Raw genomic sequence first — 18,317 nt, forward strand, 5'->3', positions numbered from 1 at the left:
CAAAAAGGCATAAAAGAACGGACAATCCCCATAGGTTGGCATCCATGGGGAGAAGGACATGCCCTGCTGAGTGTGGTGAGAAAGGAGGTGCCATTGTTGTGATGTCCTCCGCCCTCCCCCTCATGCCTCATCCCCCCAAGCCCTCTCTCTCCCACAGATCTTCCGATGTCCCTGTTCTCTGCTGTTGTACTTGTGTGCTTCCCTCTCTCTCCCCATCTTGTCTCCCGCTCCCTTTATTGTATGTTTTGTGTGTCCGTCTTTTTTTTTTTGTGATTGATGATAGCTCTTACACGAGCCTCGATCTTGTATACAAAAATATAAAAATAAAATGTCACTCGTAGCCAGAGTACCCCCAAGGAGCGACGGTGCTTACCCAAGCTCAGTATCTGTGTTTATCTGTGTTTATCTCATTTAACAGACCTATGTTGTCTCTTGTGTCCGTCTGTATGTCCGTGTGTGAGTGTGTGTGGTGTGTGTGTGTGAGTGAGTGAGTGAGTCAGTATGTGAGTGTGTGTGAATGAGTGAGTGTGTATGTCTGAGTGAGTGTGATTGTGAATGTGAGTGTGTGAGTGAGTGAGTGAGTGCGAGTGACGAAACCAGACAAATCAAAAGCAAGTGCATGTGATAAGGGGACTGGGGTAAAGGGGAGGAAGGTTTAATTATTTTTAAGTCAAGTTTTGAAAGTCTTTATTTTCCTATTACTTCTCAATATTATTCACCAACAGATATATTTTACTTATATCTTACTTAACTCATTTACATGACATGGTATAAATGGTTTAAGCTTAGAGTTAAGTTGGCGTAAGTAAATACAACTCCATCTTCAAGAACAAATTTTATTTTTTAATTTAATGTGCCACCACCACCACTGTAAACGGGTTGCAGATATAGGAAGCGGTCAAGAAGACATTCGAGTCTTTCTTGTGAAAAGTCTTCTGTGAGTTTGCAAAATGTACCTACCGGTCACATGATCACAGATCTCACCTCGCATTGATAGGTGCATGGCGCCACCAAGTGGAAGCTCCAAATGTCTGCAACTTGGCAATTGTCCCAAAAATATGCAAAACAAGTCTCGTTTATGGGGTGGCATTCTCATCGAGATGGTGGGAGTCAAGAGCCTGGTGCAGCCGGTCCACGTGGAATCTAATTGCTACGCCGCCTCTTGGCTTCTGTTTCGTGCTTGACGCAACCGCCCAAGATTTGGTTTGTCAGGCCTCTGATAGGACAAAAGGAGGTCATAAAGCACATTGTCAAGGAAATGTCACATGTCAATACAATATAAAAAAATGAATAAAAGAGATGCGCTATGTGTGGGATCGAAGCTCGTTCATCACATTGCAATTTAGACCCCGACATTCACAGGGGATACGTTCCTGGAAATTGTCACAAATGTCGGAACCGCAAATGTGGGGGCAATGCTTCAATGGGAAAAGGGGGGTAGGTTCCCAGCGGTTCCTGATTCACGGAATATCCCACGAATGTCAAGGAAAATATGCAAATGTCAGGGAAAATCCGCAAATGTCAGGACATTGTTTAAATGGGGAAAATGGGGATAGCTAATTGCACTAATCGACGTGGCGGGGTGTTTCCATTCTGTAAAGTAACTTGCTGGGGATGACGTTTTACACAGCTGGTGGTATATCCCGCGAAGCTATGTCCACAGTGTGAATGGTGGGATATCCCGCAAAGCTGTTTACTACAGTGTGAATGGTGGGATATCCCGCAAAGCTGTTTACTACAGTGTGAATGGTAGGATATCCCGCAAAGCTGTTTACTACAGTGTGAATGGTGGGATATCCCGCAAAGCTGTTTACTACAGTGTGAATGGTATGATATCCCGCAAAGCTGTTTATTACAGTGTGAATGGTGGGATATCCCGCAAAGCTGTTTACGGCAGTGTGAATGGTAGGGTATCCCGCAAAGCTGTTCACTACAGTGTGAATGGTAGGGTATCCCGCAAAGCTGTTCACTACAGTGTGAATGGAGGATATCCCACAAAGCTGTTTACTACAGTGTGAATGGTGGGATATCCCGCAAAGCTGTTTACTACAGTGTGAATGGTGGAATATCCCGCAAAGCTGTTCACTGCAGTGTGAATGGTAGGGTATCCTGCAAAGCTGTTTACTACAGTGTGAATGGTGGGATATCCCGCAAAGTTGTTTACTACAGTGTGAATGGTAGGATATCCCGCAAAGCTGTTTACTACAGTGTGAATGGTGGGATATCCCGCAAAGCTGTTTACTACAGTGTGAATGGTGGGATATCCCGCAAAGCTGTTTACTACAGTGTGAATGGTATGATATCCCGCAAAGCTGTTTACTACAGTGTGAATGGTAGGATATCCCGCAAAGCTGTTTACTGCAGTGTGAATGGTAGGGTATCCTGCAAAGCTGTTTACGACAGCGTGAATGGTAGGATATCCCGCAAAGCTGTTTACTACAGTGTGAATGGTGGGATATCCCGCAAAGCTGTTTACTACAGTGTGAATGGTGGGATATCCCGCAAAGCTGTTTACTACAGCGTGAATGGTAGGATATCCCACAAAGCTGTTTACTACAGTGTGAATGGTGGGATATCCTGCAAAGCTGTTTACTACAGTGTGAATGGTGGGATATCCCGCAAAGCTGTTGACTGCAGTGTGAATGGTAGGGTATTCTGCAAAGCTGTTTACTACAGTGTGAATGGTGGGATATCCCGCAAAGCTGTTTACTACAGTCTGAATGGTGGGATATCCCGCAAAGCTGTTTACTGCAGTGTGAATGGTGGGATATCCTGCAAAGCTGTTTACTACAGTGTGAATGGTGGGATATCCCGCAAAGCTGTTTACTACAGTGTGAATGGTGGGATATCCCGCAAAGCTGTTTACAACAGTGTGAATGGTGGGATATCCCACAAAGGTGTTTACTGCAGTGTGAATGGTAGGGTATCCTGCAAAGCTGTTTACTGCAGCGTGAATGGTAGGATATCCCACAAAGTTGTTTACTACAGTGTGAATGGTGGGATATCCTGGAAAGCTGTTTACTGCAGTGTGAAAGGTGGGATATCCCGCAAAGTTGTTTACTACAGTGTGAATGGTAGTGCAAAAATAAAGTCACGTCCATCCATTTGCACAAACCACACACCTCCAGGCCCTGCAGTCCCTTAAGATGGCCAAGATCGGCGAGAGGCGTCATACTGGGGCGGCCATGAGCACACTGAAAGGGCAGCTTGCAGGCTGCGAGTGACCGCAACAGTACTGTGCACTGCTTCCGGGTAAGCTTGTCACCAAACTTCACCGCACCTGAATATTGCAAAATGATTTAGATTTGTGAGAAGCAGCGACGCCAAACCTCCCGAGAGATGACATCCTCTCTCAGTTACATACCATGTGAGAAACATCATGTGCAGAGGTGGAACGCATATTTGGTCAAATAATGTTAAATGGCCGAACTTTTATTAAAAGTATTGGGGTGAAACTAAAGTTTATCCTCAATTATCGACAACACTCGGTAATAATGCTACATTTGGGACCGACAAGCACAAAAAGATTAATTTACATCCATTAGTTAACAAAGTCATTCAAAATACTGTAAACTTGCACACCTGATGTGATGATGATATGTACCAATGTACCATACTCCTTCCAGAGCGTTGGAACAACCAAAGCAGTTTCTTGGTACGGTTTATGCTAGGTGGGTTGCCATTGCTTCCCCAGCAGTCAGTCATGACAAATCGGTAATTTCTTCATGGTGCCGGCGATAGCTCGCCTACTCTTCATGAATGACACCATGTGATCTTTATCGTCCGCCAACTAATGCTGTCAGACGGGACACCCGTATATCGTTCATCCGGGGGACGGCACACACATTGATGAATCACCCTGCCGGTGAAACACCGGGACGACAGTTTATAGCTGGGTCAGGATTCAAACCCAGGCTGGATGGATTAAAGGCGAGTGTGCATATCTCTAGGCCTAGGAAGTTAAAGTAAAAGCTACAGTAGGTGTAAAGGAACTATAGAGAGTTCAGCATTGCACCCCATACAATTTGGGTTGCAATCCCACACCAGAGAGAGTCTTTAATTCACTCGGCAAACGTCATAGCTTGTGATACCTTTCGAAAAGAGTAAGCCAACAAAGTACAAGCACTCCGAGCCAAATATAAATTTGCGCCATCATACCCGCATCAGTGCAAAAGTAACGTCCCTGGAAACAAGCGTTACGCCGAGGTCCCCCGTCGGTGAAGTGATGTGAGTTGACAAAGTGGAAGACGCAAGGCGGCCATCTTGGATTTTGACGTGGCGACCCAATTTTCAAGAGCGTTCTTCCTTATACGTAGATACACCCACAGACCAGATTAGAAGTTAGTAGTTCGTTTATTTTTCAAGATATTTCGCTCAAGGTCCCCCTGGTCCCCCTGTGCTGTCTTTCCCTCGCGGTCCCCCTGCGCTGTCTTTCCCTCGCGGTCCCCATGTGCTGTCTTTCCCTCGCGGTCCCCCTGTGCTGTCTTTCCCTCGCGGTCCCCCTGTGCTGTCTTTCCCTCGCAGTCCCCCTGTCCTGTCTTTCCCTCGCGGTCCCCCTGTGCTGTCTTTCCCTCGCGGTCCCCCTGTGCTGTCTTTCCCTCGCGGTCCCCCTGTACTGTCTTTCCCTCGCGGTCCCCCTGTACTGTCTTTCCCTCGCGGTCCCCCTGTGCTGTCTTTCCCTCGCGGTCCCCCCCTGTGCTGTCTTACCCTCACGGTCCCCCTGTGCTGTCTTTCCCTCGCGGTCCCCATGTGCTGTCTTTCCCTCGCGGTCCCCCTGTGCTGTCTTTCCCTCACGTCCCCCTGTGCTGTCTTTCCCTCGCGGTCCCCCAGTGCTGTCTTTCCCTCGCGGTCCCCCTGTGCTCTTTCCCTCACGGTCCCCCTGTGCTGTCTTTCCCTCGCGATGCCCCTGTGCTGTCTTTCCCTCGCGGTCCCCCTGTGCTGCCTTTCCCTCGCGGTCCCCCTGTACTGTCTATCCCTCACGGTCCCCTTGTGCTGTCTTTCCCTCACGGTCCCCCTGTGCTGTCTTTCCCTTGCGGTCCCCCTGTGCTGTCTTTCCCTCGCGGTCCCCCTGTGCTGTCTTTCCCTCGCGGTCCCCCTGTGCTGTCTTTCCTTCGCGGTCCCCCTGTACTGTCTTTCCCCCACGGTCCCCCTGTGCTGTCTTTCCCTCACGGTCCCCCTGTGCTGTCTTTCCCTCGCGGTCCCCCTGTGCTGTCTTTCCCTCACGGTCCCCCTGTGCTGTCTTTCCCTCGCGGTCCCCCTGTGCTGTCTTTCCCTCGCGGTCCCTCTGTGCTGTCTTTCCCTCACGGTCCCCCTGTGCTGTCTTTCCCTCACGGTCCCCCTGTGCTGTCTTTCCCTCGCGGTCCCCCTGTGCTGTCTTTCCCTCGTGGTCCCCCTGTGCTGTCTTTCCCTCGTGGTCCCCCTGTGCTGTCTTTCCCTCGCGGCCCCCTGTGCTGTCTTTCCCTCGCGGTCCCCCTGTGCTGTCTTTCCCTTGCGGTCCCCCTGTGCTGTCTTTCCCTCGCCGTCCCCCTGTGCTGTCTTTCCCTCGTGGTCCCCCTGTGCTGTCTTTCCCTTGCGGTCCCCCTGTACTGTCTTTCCCTCATGGTCCCCCTGTACTGTCTTTCCCTCGCGGTCCCCCTGTGCTGTCTTTCCCTCGCGGTCCCCCTGTGCTGTCTTTCCCTCACGGTCCCCCTGTGCTGTCTTTCCCTCGCGGTCCCCCTGTGCTGTCTTTCCCTCACGGTCCCCCTGTGCTGTCTTTCCCTCACGGTCCCCCTGTGCTGTCTTTCCCTCGCGGTCCCCCTGTGCTGTCTTTCCCTCGCGGTCCCCCTGTGCTGTCTTTCCCTCGCGGTCCCCCTGTGCTGTCTTTCCCTCACGGTCCCCCTGTGCTGTCTTTCCCTCGCGGTCCCCCTGTGCTGTCTTTCCCTCGTGGTCCCCCTGTGCTGTCTTTCCCTCGTGGTCCCCCTGTGCTGTCTTTCCCTTGTGGTCCCCCTGTGCTGTCTTTCCCTCGCGGTCCCCCTGTGCTGTCTTTCCCTCGTGGTCCCCCTGTGCTGTCTTTCCCTCGCGGTCCCCCTGTGCTGTCTTTCCCTCGCCGTCCCCCTGTGCTGTCTTTCCCTCGCGGTCCCTCTGTGCTGTCTTTCCCTCGCGGTCCCCCTGTCCTGTCTTTCCCTCGCGGTCCCCCTGTGCTGTCTTTCCCTCGCGATGCCCCTGTGCTGTCTTTCCCTCGCGGTCCCCCTGTGCTGCCTTTCCCTCGCGGTCCCCCTGTACTGTCTTTCCCTCACGGTCCCCCTGTACTGTCTTTCCCTCACGGTCCCCCTGTGCTGTCTTTCCCTCGCGGTCCCCTGTGCTGTCTTTCCCTCGCGGTCCCCCTGTGCTGTCTTTCCCTCGCGGTCCCCCTGTGCTGTCTTTCCCTCGCGGTCCCCCTGTACTGTCTTTCCCTCACGGTCCCCCTGTGCTGTCTTTCCCTCGCGGTCCCCCTGTGCTGTCTTTCCCTCGCGGCCCCCTGTGCTGTCTTTCCCTCGCGGTCCCCCTGTGCTGTCTTTCCCTCGTGGTCCCCCTGTGCTGTCTTTCCCTGGCGGTCCCCCTGTGCTGTCTTTCCCTCGCCGTCCCCCTGTGCTGTCTTTCCCTCGCGGTCCCTCTGTGATGTCTTTCCCTCGCGGTCCCCCTGTACTGTCTTTCCCTCGTGGTCCTCCTGTGCTGTCTTTCCTTCACGGTTGTCAGCTCTTTCACGAGCCTCGATTCAGTATACAAAAAAAAAAAAAAACAGGTTCAGACATATATATGGTGGCGGCCATCTTGGATTTTGACGTGGCGACCCAATTTTCAATAGCGTTCTTCCTTATGCCCAGATACACCCACACACCAGATTAGAAGTTCGTAGTTCGTTTATTTTTCAAGATATTTCGCTCACAATATTGACATACATGGCGTCAGACATACGTGGCGGCGGCCATCTTTGATTTTGACGTGGGTTGCACCCACACACCAAATTAGAATTGGGTCCTTCGCTTACGCACGCACGCAACGCACATGCACGGAGGGGAAAACCATAGTCCCCCTTTCGCTCCGCGGTGCGACGGGGGACAATTATGCAAAACCGGCAACCAAGTAATGCATGAAACATAAGAAAATTTGCTTAACCATAGAGGTGTGGATAGCAACAGCGTTACTACATAGTACGGGATCAAAACACAGCTTGCTCACCATGGCATGCCTGGGAGTTGAGGCTTCGGATAATACTCCTCGGCAATGTTCCCACGGCACCGTTTGTCTCTTGCAGCAACTGTAAGAGAGTCAAGTGTCCAAAAGTTTAAAATGAAAAAAAAAAGACATTTAAATTACAAAATACATCTGATAACTAGAACGGGCACTCGGTAGAGCGCATACCTTCGCCGCAGCTACTGTTCTGTACTTGGCATGGGAGTGTAGGGAACAGAACAGTGAACAGTTTGGTGCTGATTTCATGCAAATCGGATAAGAATTGACCGAGTTATGACAAAAAACGCACATTTTGCAAGGTCGTGACCCCCCTGACCTTTGACCCCCAACCGCTAACAAGGGTAATGTCTTCACTGGGTCATGTCGTATATCACAAGATCGGGCATTGAATTCTGAACATTTTGGCATTAGTTGCATGCCAATTGGATACAAATTGACCGCGCTATGGTAAAAATACGATTTTGACCTTTTCGTGACCTTGACCTTGACCTTTGACCCGATTGCTCCCAAAATCTAATCAAATGTGTCCCGTATAATAACCAATCATCCCACCAAATTTCATGCAATTCGGTTGAATACTTTTTGAGTTATGCGAATAACATACACACACACACACACACACACACAGAGATACAAATAAATACACAGCGATCAAAACATAACCTTCCGCTTTTGCGAAGGTAATTAACATGTCTCCTGCATAGCTCTACTTCCTTGCTCCCCACGGTGGTTAGCATACTTCTATCAACTTCCTGTTGATTCCCTCCATTATTATTCCCACACTTTTTTTCAAAAAAAAAAACCAGGGTGGGGGATGAAACTGTAACCGGCTCTGTCTATCTGTCCGTCCGTCTGTCTGTCACATTATCTCCTCCTAAATGGTTGGACAGAAATTCACCAACTTGGTAGTTATGATCAACACATTGTACATAGGTGCGAGAACAGTATCATTTTGTCCCTGCTAACCTGGGGTGGAGTCAAAAACCGAAAAATGCAATTACGGGCACATTTATAAACAAAACTTTGTATATGGAATCAACATCGGGGGACATGTGAAATATGATTTCTACGATTTCTTTGATTTGACCCCCGGTTCATGCCCCATGGGCTGTTCAGTCTCTGCGCGTATGTGTACACGTGTGTGTGTGTGTGTGTGTGTGTGTGTGTGTGTGTGTGTGTGTGTGTGTGTGTGTGTGTGTGTGTGTGTGTGTGTGTGTGGTGAAAATGCGGAAAAAAAATTAAACCAAAATTTGATATCGAGTCATTTCTGGTGCAACTTTTTGCCATCTGTTAACTTTCCTTCAGATGAGAAGCGTGGAGATTTGCATTGGCGCACCATCGACTTCACTCTAGTTCATCATTCTTAACACAAAAACGTTTCGTGAACCAAAAACGTCTTGCCCGCAGGTTGCTATCCAATACAGACGCCCTTCAAAGTCGATCGTCAGTAGTGTAATAATGTTGCTTCTGGGACACCTCCGTTTAACATGGGAAATCCCTATCTAATGTCATTTACCCCCTTGTCTTTTTCAAAAATCATAAACACCTCTATTTCTCCCACCCTCATCTTTATGAACCTTTTGTCTGTAGTACCTATCCTTAATGTTGTTCATTAGACCACTCAAACACTACAAATATTTGTTTTCTCTTATAGACCTATCATCCTTCTTCTACATATCATCTGGCAGATTAATCTTTGACCCACTCAAACATTGACCCATTCACTTCCATATTAATTCTTTCCCTCCCTCATTGCCCCTAAACACCTATATTTCTCTCACCCTGTTCTTTACGAACCTTCTAACCTTTTGACATGTTATCCTTATTCATTAGACCACTTAAACACCTGTGATCCTTCTGACCTCATGGACCTTTTAACCTTTTACTCTTAATATCATCTGGTGAATATAACCCACTCAAACAACGACCCTACAAATATTTGTTTATGCGTGGGAAATAATTTAATTCTCCTACAACTCTCTTCACCATCTAATATATTAACAAAAAATATGTTTGAGTTTGGTTCTTTATTAAGATATTTTAACTGAGCTAAGATAAAATGGTAAACCTCCCTCAATGTTCTTGTTTGAGCGCCTCCAGTGCCACATACCATTTTTTTGGTAAGCTCCGCCCACTTTTTGGTAAACCACGCCCATTTTTTACTAAGCCCCGCCCACTTTTTGTTAAGCCACGCCCACTTTTTACTAAGCCCCACTCACTTTTGCTAAGCTCCTCCCACTTTTGCTAAGTCCCACCCACTTTATAAACTCTTCAGCATTGTATCATTTCCAGGTAATACATTACATCATTTTCAGGGAATTTCCATCACATCATTTCCAGTTAAGACACGCCCAGGGAATTTCCACAGGAAGACACACCCAGTCCTTATAAAAGGCACCGACCACACAGGCTTTTTCAAACACGCTTTCTGCTTCACTTGAGAATGGACTACTATGCCGAAATGGAATGGGATAACTTTGCTATTCCATGGAGTCCTACTACCTGTGTAGAACTCAACCTTCAGATTGATGAACTGGACTCGAACCTCTTATCAATGGAGGTAAGTTTGTTTATTTATTTATTTATTTATTTAATTTTTTTTTTTTTTTTTTTTTTTTTTTTAAGATGAGACTCGTGTAAGAGTTAACAAAGTTTATTTTAATATTCATAGAGCTTGATTTATACAAATAAAAAATATTGTATTAAATTAATACATTGTTATTTTCTTTCACAGGAAATTGTATCTGAGATACGAAATGAAAATTCTGCTTTTAACACAACTTGGGATGAAGTTATTTTTTTGTTTGAAGACATTTTGAACAACCAAAACCCCCAGAACGAGTTCTACCTTGATGACCCAGCCAAAGAGTTATACCTTGGAGATCCACAAAATCCTGAAAAAGAGTTTTACCATGATGATACTTGTTGTGAGTTATCAAAACAAAACCCACTGAACAAGTTCTACCTTGATGAGCCAGAATACAAGTCATACATTGGAGACCCACAAATTTCTGAAAATTGGGAAAGGAGAGTTCTCCCTGATGGTCCGCAGTTATACTATGTGAGACACATCATAGAAACCCTAAAAAATTGGGCAAGGAGAGTTCTCCCTGATGGTCCGCAGTTATACTATGTGAGACACATCATAGAAACCCTAAAAAATTGGGCAAGGAGAGTTCTCCCTGATGGTCCGCAGTTATACTATGTGAGACACATCATAGAAACCCTAAAAAATTGGGCAAGGAGAGTTCTCCCTGATGGTCCGCAGTTATACTATGTGAGACACATCATAGAAACCCTAAAAAATTGGGCAAGGAGAGTTCTCCCTGATGGTCCGCAGTTATACTATGTGAGACACATCATAGAAACCCTAAAAAATTGGACAAGGAGAGTTCTCCCTGATGGTCCGCAGTTATACTATGTGAGACACATCATAGAAACCCTAAAAAATTGTGAAATGGGAATTCTCCCTGATGGTCCGCAGTTATACTATGTGAGACACATCATAGAAACCCTAAAAAATTGGGAAAGGGAAGTTTTCCCTGATGGTCCGCAGTTATACTATGTGAGACTTATCACGGAAACCCCCAATATTTCTGAAAATTGTGGTTTTACCTTGGGGACTTGGAAAGATGGTTATATTTTTGGAGACTCGGAATGGGGGTTTTGTTTTGATGACTCGGAATGTGATACCTATCTTGGAGGCTCAACAGGAATGTGGTTATACCTTGGGAACTTGGAAAGTTGGTTTTATTTTGGAGACTCTACCTGTGGGGTTCCTCTTGGAGACTCTTTGGATTCTAAAGCAATGAACAATGTTCTTTATTTAATGACGCTTGATTTAAGCAATATCAAGAAAGTTCGAGGAAGAAAATGCTGGAAAATTCTTTCTTCCCATTTCTACTTCTTCAAACTTAAAAGCCTTGAAAGACAGAATTGGAGGAAGAGGAAAAAAAAAAAAAGAAATACGTATTTAAAAAAGAAGAAAAGAAAGATTATGTTAGGGTTTGGGTGGGATTTTGAATGTGAGGGTTAGGGATGGGGTTGGGTTAGGGTTGGGATTTTGAATGTGAGGGTTAGGGTTGGGGTTGGGTTAGGGATGGGGTTGGGTTAGGGATGGGGTTGGGTTAGGGATGGGTTGGGTTAGGGTTGGGATTTTGAATGTGAGGGTTAGGGTTGGGGTTGGGTTAGGGATGGGATTGGGTTAGGGTTGGGATTTTGAATGTGAGGGTTAGGGATGGGTTGGGTTAGGGATGGGGTTGGGTTAGGGATGGGGTTGGGTTAGGGTTGGGGTTGGGTTAGGGATGGGGTTGGGTTAGGGATGGGGTTGGGTTAGGGATGGGGTTGGGTTAGGGATGGGGTTGGGTTAGGGATGGGGTTGGGTTAGGGATGGGTTGGGTTAGGGATGGGTTTGGGTTAGGGATGGGGTTGGGTTAGGGCTTGGGTTGGGTTAGGGTTTGTATATTATTATGACTCACTCGCACATACACACACACACAAAAGTTAAGCCCCAACTAAAAAGTTGTGGGATTCTGTGTTTGGGGTTCACAGATTTAAAAACGTATCCCCATTATACACACACAAAAGTTAAGCCCCAACTAAAAAGTTGTGGGATTCTGTGTTTGGGGTTCACAGATTTAAAAACGTATCCCCATTATACACACACAAAAGTTAAGCCCCAACTAAAAAGTTGTGGGATTCTGTGTTTGGGGTTCACAGATTTAAAAACGTATCCCCATTATACACACACAAAAGTTAAGCCCCAACTAAAAAGTTGTGGGATTCTGTGTTTGGGGTTCACAGATTTAAAAACGTATCCCCATTATACACACACAAAAGTTAAGCCCCAACTAAAAAGTTGTGGGATTCTGTGTTTGGGGTTCACAGATTTAAAAACGTATCCCCATTACATTTTATTTATTTATTTATTATTTTCAAGGGTATTATCTGCTTACTTGTGTTTTTTGTAATTCTTGTGAGTAAAATGAACCCAAGATTTCTTCTCCATTTAAATCATATAATTTGTAGGTCCAAGGGACTGTATCCATTACATCAATGATTTTAAATAATTCACGAGTCCATTTTTGTGTATAACCTTTCTCAAAATGACTTTTCCATTTGTATATTCTTACAATATCACCAACTTTAAACTTGGGCTTTCTCAAATTAATCTCCTTTTCATATTCTAATTTTGTAAATGTTTCTGATGGTTTTGATTGTGTTGATGAATGAACTGTATTATTGTAATTATCTACAATATCCTGAATTAAATACACCCATTTTTGAGAACCGAGTTGTGTGAATTTTTTATATAATTTCTCTTTTAAAGTACGATTAAAACGCTCAATAACAACTGCCTTTCCTTCATTAAAGGTGCTGTATAATTTAATACCCTTCCCCTTAAGAAATTTCATGAATATTTTGTTATAGAACTCTGTTCCCTCATCAGTCCATAACTTCTTTGGTTTCCTTTTATCCCGATCAAATATTAGCTTAAAGGCTAACATTAAAGTATCACCCCTTTTATTTTTTAAAGGGACAACCCAGGCAAATCTACTCCTCAAATCAATAACGGTTAAAGCATACCTGTATCCTCTGTCATTATTCAATTCAATTAAATCAGCGGACCATATGTGGTCAGTGTATTTAGAATAAACCTTCCTTCTTTTAAACTTTGTGATTATAGGTTTGTGTAATTCTTCAGCCAAAAGCTCCTCAGTCTTGATGGCATCATTAGAGCCTAATAGTTTTTTGAGGAATAACCAAGACCAAGTTTCAATTTAGCATTTATCAAATTTCTCACAATAAACCTATCAACTTTCTCTCTCAACGTTGGATTTTGTATCAAAGACAAATTATACAACATTTCGCTGTCGGCTTTATGTTTTTCAGTCAACGTAGTGGTTTTCCCATAAGCAATATCATGCTTCATACACACTTCGTCAACCCTATTTGTAGGTTTAGACCAAGGTTTAGGATTGTCAGCCTCATCTAATCTTTTATCCAAGTTTGTTCCTGGACCACAGAAAGAATACCCTGGAAGGTGTAATTCCCCTGGAATTCCAGTTGTTGTAAATTTACTTCCTGACAGAAACTTTTGTATGTCTCCTCCTCTTTTAGGAGAGATGAATTGGCACTTTTTAGAGCCACATACTTGACATATTCCTTTTTGATAAACTCTATTATTTTTAGCTTTAACATAAGAGATATTTTTAGATTTAGTTTTCTTTTTACATTTGAGACAATAACTCATATTTATTTATCAGAAAAATTCCGACAGAGTATCAAAACCTTTTTGGTTTTCAACATATACATTTCAATCTTTATTTTTAAAACATAAAGAATCCTAAGGAATGCCTTCACTCTCTCCTCCATTTATTTACAAATAAAAACTAACTAAAGTCAATGACACCAACATCATCAATCACATAATCTTTTCCTTCTTCTTCTTCTTCTTCTTCACCACTTTCTCGTTTAAATCTCCTCCCTGAAATTGAAGACATTGACGTTCTTATTTTTGAAACCATTATCTTCATAAGAGTTGTTAATTCTTTAATTTCCTCTTCGGTGCGTTGAGATTGATTTATTTGCTTTAATACACTCAATCTTTTATGAATCTCAGTGATTTCCATCTTTTTATATTTTTCCTCCCTCTCTCTTTGCTCCCTCTCCTCCTCCTCCATTTTCTCCCTCTCCTCCTTCTCCTTTTTCTCCCTTTTCTCCCTTTCCTCCTTCTCCCTTTTCTCCCTTTCCTCCTTCTCCTTTTTCTCCCTCTCCTCCTTCTCCTCCTTTTTCTCCCTCTCCTCCTTCTCCTCCCTCTCCCTTTCCTCCTTCTCCTTTTTCTCTCTTTCCTCCTTCTCTTCTTCAACTCCTTCCTCATCCCTTGCTACCCTTGAGTTTGAACCCCAAAGAATATTATACATATACTCATCTGGATTTTGAGATATTCTTGTATCTATAATTATTTTTCTCATAATAGGATACCAATAAGATTTGTTGACGATTTCTAAAAGAGTTTTATATTTCATAACTTTGAGAAGTTCATTTTTATTTAATATTTTAAACAAGTCTCTATTTGTGGGTTTAACAATATCAGTATAAGGCCAGTTTTTTATGACAAAATTCCCATGTATATGCTCCAAATCATAAGGTATGTAATACCGAGCACCCTTTTCTTGTCGGTATCCTTGAATACAAAAATTATAATTCTCTTGTAGTCTTCTTCCTGCCATTTATGTATCAGAAATATATGTGAGATTAATATTATGACAGGTAATACCACCCCATCTTCCCACTACCAAATCGGTTTGTATTCCTCGGCTTTCTATCCTTATCTCATTACCTTCCTTCTTTGTCATGCGAACCATCGCTATACTATCATATATTTTTATTTTCTTAAAATCACGTATTTGTTGTTTACTAATTGTACTTCCACATAAATCCTTATCTTCACCAAGTGGATAATATTCTTCTTTACGAGACTGATTTAAATCATGTAGGTCTTCTATGTTTATTGAAAAAGACCAATTATACCCTAAATCAGGCATATCATACCCCCATTTATTAATTCGCATATTAACTAAATGTCCTTCTTTATAAAATTTAATTGTAAGCAGGTAGTTAAATTCAATGAGGAAAGGTGTATGGTCAGTATAACCAGGTGTTGTGGTTGTAAATTTTACTTGTTTCACAAAACGTGCTGTTTTCTTTAAAGATATATATTGTGATAAATCACTGAATCTAATCAAGTCATTCGCATCTGTAGGGTTTGGATAATTGATTAATTTATAAGTATTCTTCATATTAATATTTTTACTTACACTATATTTTTGTCGTTCAGCCTGTGCCTTTGTATAATAATTTGATAAATCAATATCCTGAGAGGATTTTCCAAAGATAGAACCATCTTTTCCAACATAGGTCATTTATATTAGATAAAAAATGATATCATAAAAATTTTCATTATTGTTGAGTTGAAATAATACATATAAACATAATTGGCCACAACATTTAGAATTAATTTCTTGAACTTGGAATGTTTGATAAACACCATTCTGTAAGAATTGTATTACTTCAACAGGTGGTGGCATACCATAACTATCAAAATAATATTTATCCTGACTATTATGAATACAAACCCAATGAGAACCATTCTGTGTGTCTAAATTCATAATAATATTCTTTGTATTCTTATTTATATGTGTTAATTCATCTCTCATACAAATAACCACATTATCAATTTTTAGTGTTTTACAATACTTAGCTAGTTCTATATTTGACGTTGTATTCTTTCCAAATTGTTTAAACCATTTATCCATTTATTTATGAGAAAGATACAATCCATTACCCCGTTTAGTTAGTTTAACACCCGCTTGAGCGATAGAGGAAAGCATATCTCCAACCAACAATCTAGCTTTATCAGGTAGACTTTCAAGTTTTTGAGCAAAATCTACAATTACACCACTTCCACTAATTTGTTTCTCCAACTCCTTGTTATGTCTTTCCAATTCTTTTTGAGCTTTTAGTTGTGCCTTCCTTTCGTTAGCAGTTTTTACCGCTGCTGAAATACCACCAGTCAATGCTCCCGCCGCACTTAAACCAGCAAATAAAGGAATTAGAAACGGGAGAAATCCTCCTCTTGACTCGTCTATTGAATATTTCTTTAACATAGGTTTCGTCATTTTAATTTTAAGTGATCCAACATCATTTAGTGTTTTTACTTGTGTGTGTGTGAGTAAAACATCAATTCTTACAGCTCCTTTTCTTTGAATTGTATTAACATTAATAATACAAGGCTTTTGATTTTGAATACAAGATGTTAATTTATTAAGATTGATTTGATTAACATATACCCCAACCATTTATTTATGAGAAAAAACCTATGTGATATTAATCATAACACCATTATCTGTATTAATCTGTAATTCTGTTTCCTCCAAAAGCAAACAATATGCATTAACCTCTTCACTCTCCCCTCTTTCAATGTATAGAGAAGTATCCACTCGATTAGACTTTATAGTTTCCTTTTGAGAACTCAGGTCAATTGCGTAGATTGTATAAAGTTTTTGAAACGCAACCATATCCAAAATAGGATCATTATTACCATTACTTTCACACACCTTTTGGTAGGACTTGTAGGCTTCCGCATAATCATTTTTTTCCCAATCAATTTCCAATCTATCTCGCGGATAAAATGTGCCATCAAGAGAAACCCGAAGTTGTTTCACCTTTGCATTATCACTCAGGGCATTATTCTTATTAGTACCGTCCTCTCCATCTGGTTTTTTAAAAATGAGCCAGAGGTATCGTGGCTTTCCTTGAAGAACACCTAAATTCCAAGTGTAGGTAGTGTGTTCCAGTTTAACGTGTTGACATCTTCTTTTAAGGTATGATACATTTAGCGGTTTCTTTGAGTTAAGTCTTCTATTTAACAACTCTTCCGTTTTAAGATTAGGAGTATATTCACTGATATACCAACACAAATCATTAATAACAAATTTATTATTTTCTCCAAAAGCATTTTCATCCCCAAAAAGCAATCTATTTACATTATCATTCCTTTGTAGTTGAAATCTAATTTTAAGCCCATACAAAACTTTATCATAATCACAAAATCCAAATATACCTTTCAGAGGTACTGCTACGGTAAAACTATTCTCAGCTTTTGCGTCATCATTATACATTGACTTCCTTTGACTATAACCAGGGTCTGCGTTTGTACCCGTTGACATATCAGGAATAAAACCCTCAACAGCTCCCTTACCCATTCTATCACTAAACGAATATAGTGTAAATTTCATCATTTCAGATGTAGCAGAGACATAATCAACCGCTTCAACCTCTTGTGTTCCAATATACAGGCGGACACTGTCAAACATTTTCCAGAAGAAATCATTTACGAGTGTAGCATTAGTATTATTCGCAGCCTTAGTGAATTTAAATTTACACAGCAAGAAACTATCAGCTATATTCAAGTAAGTTTGTTGATTATTTATTTCAAAACTTTTTGTTCCGTTTGAATTCCAGTCTGTTCCTGTTATAGCATTTACCTTAAAATAGTCTTCCTTTTTAGTGGAGTTTGAAATGATAATCGTATCATCCAAATCATAGATACTATCAATCGCTTCCATACTTGTATTTATATAGCATTAAAATTGTTGAAACCCTGACCCAAGTATTTTAATGATTTTTTGTCGTTCTTGTGAAGATAGTTGAGTTTTACCTTTTTTTATTTCTTTGATTGCTTGTAATTTATGAGACTCCTTTTGAGCATCTTTTATACTCTTTATAGCACCCGCAACGGAGCCCACGGCAGAAGCAGTTGAACCAATTAGGTCTTTATGTTTAAGGATGGTTGAACCAATACCCCTTAGAGTATCAATTATCCCATCTCCTTTATTTCGAAATTGATGACCTACACCTCGTTGTCTCTTAGGTTTATAGTATCCTCTACCCACATACCTTGTATAGTCTGGTGAAAGGAACATGCCCTCCCCTGTAATTATTTTATATTTTCCCAACTCGTGTTTTCTCACAATAACCATTATTTATTTATTGAAAAACTTCACGTAGGTGAATTCTGATGGATATAATTTCATCATTAAAGGATATCATACGATTATCTTGGTCGGTTATCCTAAAATTTACTCTGTATATGGTTTTTCCTGACACAGGTAAATAGACAAGATTTTTTGGTTCCATATTAAATTTATAACCAATCGGGGTTGAGTATGCACTGAATGAAAATATTGTATTTGTTCTTATTCCATCGTTATAAGCACCATCAATCAAATCACAATGAATTAATACTGAATTTATACCAGAGGATATTTGGATAACATTATCACTGTAAAACGTCCCGTTATTTTCAATCTTTTTTGAAGAGAAACCCAATAGCTCTCTAAACGAATTTTCAATCGTGAAATCAACTTTATAATTATTTTTAAGTTTAATAGTTGATTTTGAAGTGTGTTTTTGAATATCTATTACAATATTTTTTGGTTCATCACCTTTTTCTTTCATAAGGCGAGAGACTTCTGAAGATATTTGAGAAATCTCGTAAGCTCCAGGTGAAACGGTTATAGTTTTATATCCACTTCCTGGAT

General features: G+C 42.0%; 1 protein-coding gene across 6 annotated transcripts in view; it reads right to left on the reverse strand.

The window, feature by feature from the left end:
• Positions 1-670: 670 nt before the first annotated feature.
• The window catches only part of MLH3 (mutL homolog 3), a 65,484-nt gene continuing 47,837 nt past the window's right edge, over positions 671-18,317 (reverse strand). For 4 of the 6 annotated variants that reach the window (XR_013624520.1, XR_013624519.1, XM_078784274.1 and 1 more), the window contains 3 exons: positions 7,198-7,276; positions 3,123-3,280; positions 671-1,216 (listed from right to left, as the gene is read on the reverse strand). Coding sequence is in view for 4 of the 6 variants with exons in the window: in XM_078784274.1 (XP_078640400.1) it covers positions 1,151-1,216; positions 3,123-3,280; positions 7,198-7,276 (303 nt within the window). In the remaining 2 variants the exon portion in view is untranslated. The remainder of the gene's footprint in view (positions 1,217-3,122; positions 3,281-7,197; positions 7,277-18,317) is intronic. The other 2 variants (XM_068129281.2, XM_068129283.2) reach the window with 1 other exon arrangement.

This window comes from Myxine glutinosa, chromosome 9 (genome assembly GCF_964187855.1).
Source record: "Myxine glutinosa chromosome 9, kmMyxGlut1.1, whole genome shotgun sequence".
Lineage (NCBI taxonomy): Eukaryota > Metazoa > Chordata > Myxini > Myxiniformes > Myxinidae > Myxine > Myxine glutinosa.